At 39.2% G+C, this 6964-nt stretch overlaps 1 protein-coding gene across 1 annotated transcript in view; it reads right to left on the bottom strand.

Annotated features, from left to right (window-relative positions):
- Positions 1–3321: 3321 nt before the first annotated feature.
- LOC119421058 (galactose-3-O-sulfotransferase 3-like) overlaps positions 3322–6964 on the bottom strand; it is a 4435-nt gene continuing 792 nt past the window's right edge. The window contains exon 2 of the mRNA XM_037688455.1: positions 3322–4579. Within this exon, the coding sequence (XP_037544383.1) occupies positions 3322–4579 (1258 nt within the window). The remainder of the gene's footprint in view (positions 4580–6964) is intronic.

The raw sequence follows: 6964 nt of genomic DNA, 5'->3' as shown, positions 1-6964 counted from the left end.
CATTCAAAATATGACATCTTTGGAATTCAACTTAAAACATGCAATGTTTTAACAGAGGTGTCTCTATTGACTGTCCATCTCCTGGAAAGGGAATATCATTAGAACATACAATGGACTCTTTATTGTACCATCTTCCCATGGGAGCAAGTCTGAGAAAAGTACTCCTTTTTGATAAGGGAAGATATCAAACGTAGCAAGTTCGGATGTTTAGAAATTCCGAGGTCAATTGAACAAAAGCTCTCATTAAAACGGTCTCTCAGTTCATACAAAAGCCTTGGGTTATTGAGTTCATATTGTCAGGTGATGTTAACACAATAACAGTTTTTTTTAAATTACATTAGTGTCATCTTAGAAAGTTTGTGAGCTGAGACAATGAATAAAATATGTCTGTTCATTCCCAAGGGAATAGATGAATATTATTTTAACAGTTTCAAACATAAAACACAAGAATGATGTTTGTTTGAGGGGTGGTGCCCCATTTTTCTGAGGTGAGGTGTTCCCCTACACCGGAAAAAACCCATGCATGCACGAAGAGAACATGCAAACTCCACCCAGATGGGCCCCCGGGCTGGGATTTCAACCGGGGACCTGCTCGCTGAGAGACAGCAGCTCTACCAGTTGTGCCACCATGTTGCCCTAAGTTTAGACAATATATTCAAGTTTAGGCCAAATTTGGTCTGATTTTAAATCCCAGGTTTTACATGTAGTCCCACAAATTTCATACATCATTTTAAAGGTTTCACTATAGGTTTCCAACAAACTGCACATGTAATATATTTTTCACACGTAATCTCACATTTAGATAATTTACGATGTAAACTCAAATATTTTCCATGTAATCATTTTAAGTTTCACACATAATTCCCCTCTCACATGAAGCGGAGTAGCAAACATCTTTTTCCACCAAAGAAAACACATTTAGAGTCTCTCTGCCTACAAGAAATGAATTAATCAGAATCTGCTTTATTGTCATTGCACCAAAGTACAACGAAATTGCATTTCAGTACAGCCCGTCTGAGAGAAACAAACATGAGGAGATGGAGGTGACTGAGGCCGCCGGCCTCGAGAGGTGCAGCCCTGTTTTCAGATAAGGAAAATGTGCCCTTTCTTCTTACACGTGACATTGTCAGTTTTTAACTCCAGCACATCAGATTTTCCTTCGCTGCCACCTGGCACAGCAGGTTTAGCTGGTTCCACAGGTGAAAAAGTTTTTACAAAATCCTTTCCACTACCATTAGATTTGTTAAATCTATTAAAGTTGTGTTTGTGCGCTCAAAATTAACTTTGTGCATATTCATCAACGAGCACCGCAGCTTTTGACACATCCACTTCCTTATTCTCATTCAAATAAGTGGCAACTTTTTCTGGCAAGCAGTTTTTAAAGTCTTCCATCACAATTAGCTGTTTAAGCTGCGTAAAATCCTTAACATTTTTAGATACACACCACCGATCAAAAAATGTCCTTATCTCTTACGAATTCTACAAAAGTTTGATTATAGTGCTTTTTTAATTTGCGAAACGTCTGGCGATATGCTTCAGGAACAAGTTCATATGCCCACAACGCAGCAATTTTAACTTAATCACAATCAAGGCTATCTCCAGCTGACAGAGATGCATAAGCTTCTTGTGCTTCGCCAGTCAACACGCATTGCAACAACAAAGACCACACATCTTTAGGCCATTTAAGTGTAAGTGCAACTCAAATAATCTGAAATGTTTATCCACAACTTGTTCATTAAATGAAGGAACTAAACAAATATTTTACTCACATCAAAATCCAATGATTTGGACTCCAAAGACCCAACACCAAGTTGGAGTTCTTTTAAACAAACTTCAGCTTCAATCTCCTTTTGTCTATGCTCTAAATCAAGTCATTTTAATTGTTCTTTCACTTCAGCTTGTATCTCCAGGTCTTTTTCTTTTAACTGCAACTCTTTTTCTTTCATTTCATTAATTTCTTTACTTTGTTGCAGTTCCAGTCTTAATTCAATCTCAAGTTCCTTCAAATGAACAGCATGATCTTGCAATGAAGCTTCAGATGATGACTCAAGCTGACTCGGTGGCAAAATTGTAGCAGGAAAAATTTGAAGTTTAACCAGTGCTGCTAGTAACTCGACCTCAAATACTCCTCTCCTAGCCCGTTCAGACACCACAACTTCAAAATGCTCAGCCACTAACAGGAATTGATCTTTTGTGCATCTAAACAAGACTTCAAAAGTGGGTACTTTTACAAACTCATCCATGTTAAACTCCATGCTCTACTCAGAATCAAGACACCACACAAAGCCAAAGTACAAACAAAGCTACCAAGTACAACACTCAAATGTCCAATCAAGCTCTCAACTTACTCCAGCTGTCGGACACGCACACACTTAAAACCCTACCTCATCACAAAACTCTACACATGGGCAAATGTTTTATTAAAAACAAGCCCACATTAATATGGGGAAACTAACAACAAAATTTGGATTTTTTTTTTGACGAGCCCCCATTAATATGTTACGTCCATCAAGGGCACAACATATTAAAGGATGACTTGAAGATGAGGGTTCAACTTTCAATTTATTTGCTTCCTGTTAAAAAAAAAAGAAAAGATAATTGGGAACCCCCAATTTCCGTGCCCACCAAAAGAGAAAAAAAGACAAAGTAAAAACTTAAAGATGGATCTGGTGAGTTGGTCAAACAGAAACAAAAGGTAGCGCAGCGAACAGGGCCGGCGAAGCCGCTGCTGTTACTAGACTAAGATTACAAAAAAACCCTAAAAAACGCCTATTGTAAAAGAAAAGGCAAAAATAGGACAACTGGTCCCAACAGGCTAAAGTTACTACAAAATTATACAAATGTTAACAAAAATTACCTTCAAGCTGCAAGAAAAAATCCAAGGTAGAGAATGAAGCCCAGAAGAATCCAAGGGCGTCCATAGAGCAGTCCAAACCAAAAATGAGCCCAAAAAGAAGAAAGCTTCTGAGAAGGGCAAGCTCCTAAAGGCCAGCCTATTTATAGGTGGGCAGAAAATGCCACATCCTACAACAATTAAAGGTTAATTAGCCAACCCAAAAAATGACCAAAGGACAAAACAATAAGGCCGATGTGCTTCAGGCACATAACACTGATGGAGATAAACACCAGCTCCCACAAGACCCAAGGCAGAAACACAGATAAAGAAGATGGATGGATAGAGGTGATTAGAGCTGCCTTTGTAAAAAAAAAGAATACAAAACAGAGTACTAAAACTATACGCTGGTACCTTAGAATCAGTAGAACCATGAAGTCTTTTGACAGTCCTAATATGTTGAAATCTACAAAGCGTTGGTGTTTGATTTAGGTCCTGACTTTGATATACCTGCGACTTAGGTTTGCTGTAAACTTGGACTTTGTTGTAGATACTGGACTTGAAGTATTAGAGTGTGGTGGTTGTCTGCAATGAACCTGACAGTGACGAGGCAGGTTGGTGCATAAACGTCGAGGTTTGTCTGACTCCTTTAAAGTCCAAAGCTGTGAGCTGTTACCATGCTGCTCTAACTGGGAATTGAGAAGCTTTCGAGCGTACGTGATCTCTGGAGTGATGTACTTAAGGCAGATCCTCTTTGTCTCTTTACTGATTTTTGATGGGAGATTGTAACTTGCTATTTTAACATTTTTACTGGGCTGCCAGGGGCGAAGATCCTTGTTTTTGATCACAGAACCTGAAAGAGGAACTGGTGTTTTCTCCCCAAAACATCTTTTCATTAGTCTCTCTTGGGCCAGTCGAAGAAGATACACCTCCTTCGCTACACAGTCTAGACCTAGAGCTGATAGTTTGACCCATAATGAGGCATTAAAGTAGTCATAAAGGTATGCATCTATTGAATTCCAGGTACGAATCTTTGCAGAGAGACTTGGTGGCAGAATTTTTTTGGAACTTTCTGTTCGCATGTTGAGCTTGACATATACAATATCATCCAAATCCCAAGAAAGGAGACGACGAAGAAGAACTAAAGATTCATCAAAATACTCAGAAATCATCACCAAGGAGAAAACTTTTTCCACCTCTGTCACAAAGGCCTGAGCATAAGTCATATCTGGCCGACTGTTGTTTCCACCCAAGTCAAAGGTCAAGGTGTTGCGTGCATACATAGAATCTGTCTCGTTTGGCCGGTAATATTGTAAGGGGTCTGCTAAGAAGGCCTCCAGAGAGTAATTTGGGGCCCTCCTGAGGCTTTTACTGTGACAGGTGTAGTAAGTGAACAAAGATTCAAACATGGAAGCTGGCTCTCTCAAGATCGTGATGTATATTGTATCATTTGGCATCAGGCGTTGCAGTGCAGTCTTATTGAAGCGCATGTGGCTGGTGATCATATTTGCTGGCAGTGTTTCCGGTTGAACAAACTTAGAGGAGAAGAATTGTGGGTAACAAAACTGAACATCACATCTTAGTACAGGCATTGCCATTTTCAGGTTGTTGTTCTCAGTAAATCTAAACAGTATATTCTGCAATGTGCTGCTGGCTGTTTTGTGGGTCTTGAGGAAGACAATGTTGGTGTGCTTAGGCTTCATAGAGCGACCGGTCGGGCATCCAAGATGGAAGGCTTCCATGGTCCTTTGAATAGAAACAAAATATATATGTAGAAACCCCAAGCACACATATATATGTATAATGATAATGTGTCTAAATCAAATACAATTTTGAAATCGCTGATCAGTAGTAGAGGTATAAGCTGATGTACAGAGGGAATACAGAGTATTAAAAACGATAACAAAGGAAGAAATTTAAACAAATATTGGCAAAGACAAATCAATTTCTAGTTCTTCTAGCCAAAAAAGTTCCCTGTGCTACGTTTTCAGCTATGCAAGATTTGTTGCAAAATGGTGCTTCAATAATTATAAAACCCTACAAATTTAAGATAAAAATATGATTTAAATGTTAGTAAATGTTTTACACTATTTGTTTTACACAAGTATGTGTGCATTTCACAAATTGTTAAAGGGAATTTAATAAACTGGTGCAAATGGTACTCTCTCTGAGTGATGAAGAAAAAAAAAAAGATCACTCCAAGATTTTTGGATCTTCAATTTTAGGAGGAGAACTTAACCCTATATGTTGTCTATTTTATTTGTCTCTTTGTTTTTCATCTGATGAACCAGCATCATTTTCAGTGTGCCTTGACTTTTGAACAGTGCCTTCGGGAAATAAGAACTATTGCTTCTCATGACAAGATTAAGGTTAAAGGTTCTTTATTGTCATTTGCATCGCATGCGGTACATGAGGTGGAATGAAATTCTGTACCCAAGGTCCCAGTTACATCCAAAAATGGCAAAGAAAAATATAAGGTATACAACAGTGTATAAGATACACAGTGCCTTTCGAAAGTATTCGGCCTCCTTGAACTTTTCAAACTTTTGCCACATTTCAGGCTTCAAACATAAAGATATAAAATTTTAATTTTTTGTGAAGAATCAACAAGTGGGACACAATCGTGAAGTGGAATGAAATTTATTGGATATGTCAAACTTTTTTAACAAATAAAAAACTGAGAAGTGGGACGTGCAATATTATTCAGCCCCCTTGCGTTAATACTTTGTAGCGCCGCCTTTTGCTGCAGTTGCAGCTGCAAGTCTCTTGGGGTTTGTCTCTATCAGTTTTGCACATGGAGAGACTGAAATTCTGCCCATTCTTTCTTGCAAAACAGCTCGAGCTCAGTGAGGTTGGATGGAGAGCGTTTGTGAACAGCAGTCTTCAGCTCTTTCCACAGATTCTCGATTGGATTCAGGTCTGGACTTTGACTTGGCCTTTCCAACACCTGGATACATTTATTTGTGAACCATTCCATTGTAGATGTGTCTTTATGTTTTGGATCATTGTCTTGTTGGAAGATAAATCTTCGTCCCAGTCTCAGTTCTCTTGCAGACTCAAACAGGTTTTCTTCCAGAATGGTCCTGTATTTGGCTCCATCCATCTTCCCATCAATTCTGACCATCTTCCCTGTCCCTGCTGACAAAAGCAGGCCCAAACCATGATGCTGCCACCACCATGTTTGACAGTGGGATGGTGTGTTCAGGGTGATGAGCTTTGTCGCTTTTACGCCAAACATATCGTTTTGCATTGTGGCCAAACAGTTGGATTTTGGTTTCATCTGTCCAGAGCACCTTCTTCCACATGTTTGATGTGTCTCCCAGGTGCTTGTGACAAACTTTAAACAACACTTTTTATGGATATCTTTGAGAAATGGCTTTTTTCTTGCCACTCTTCCATAAAGGCCAGATTTGTGCAGCGTACGACTGATTGTTGTCCTATGGACAGACTCTCCCACCTCAGCTGTAGATCTCTGCAGTTCATCCAGAGTGATCATGGGCCTCTCGGCTGCATCTCTGATCAGTCTTCTTCTTGTTCCAGGTGAAAGTTTAGAGGGACGACCGGGTCTTGGTAGATTTGCAGTGGTCTGATACTCCTTCCATTTTAATATGATTGCTTGCACAGTGCTCCTTGGGATGTTTAAAGCTTGGGAAATCTTTTTGTATCCTAATCCAGCTTTAAACTTCACAACAGTATCTCGGACCTGCCTGGTGTATTTCTTGGTCTTCATGATGCTCTCTGCGCTTTGAACAGAATCCTGAGACTATCACAGAGCAGGTGCATTTATATGGAGACTTGATTACACACAGGTGGATTCTATTTATCATCATCAGTCATTTGGGACAACATTGGATCATTCATAGATCCTCACTGAACTTCTGGAGTGAGTTTGCTGCACTGAAAGTAAAGGGGCCGAATAATATTGCACGCCCCACTTTTCAGTTTTTTATTTGTTAAAAAAGCTTGACACATCCAATAAATTTCATTCCACTTCACTTTGCTAACTCTTCACAAAAATTAAAATTTTATATCTTTATGTTTGAAGCCTGAAATGTGGCAAAAGTTTGAAAAGTTCAAGGGAGCTGAATACTTTTGCAAGGCACTGTAGGTGCCAAGGTGCCAAGTATACAT

The sequence above is a fragment of the Nematolebias whitei genome, chromosome 1 (assembly GCF_014905685.2).
Source record: "Nematolebias whitei isolate Nwh7 chromosome 1, NemWhi1, whole genome shotgun sequence".
NCBI classification, from domain to species: domain Eukaryota; kingdom Metazoa; phylum Chordata; class Actinopteri; order Cyprinodontiformes; family Rivulidae; genus Nematolebias; species Nematolebias whitei.
The sequence above is the reverse complement of the archived record's forward strand: the minus strand, read 5'-3'. Positions and strand labels throughout refer to the sequence as shown.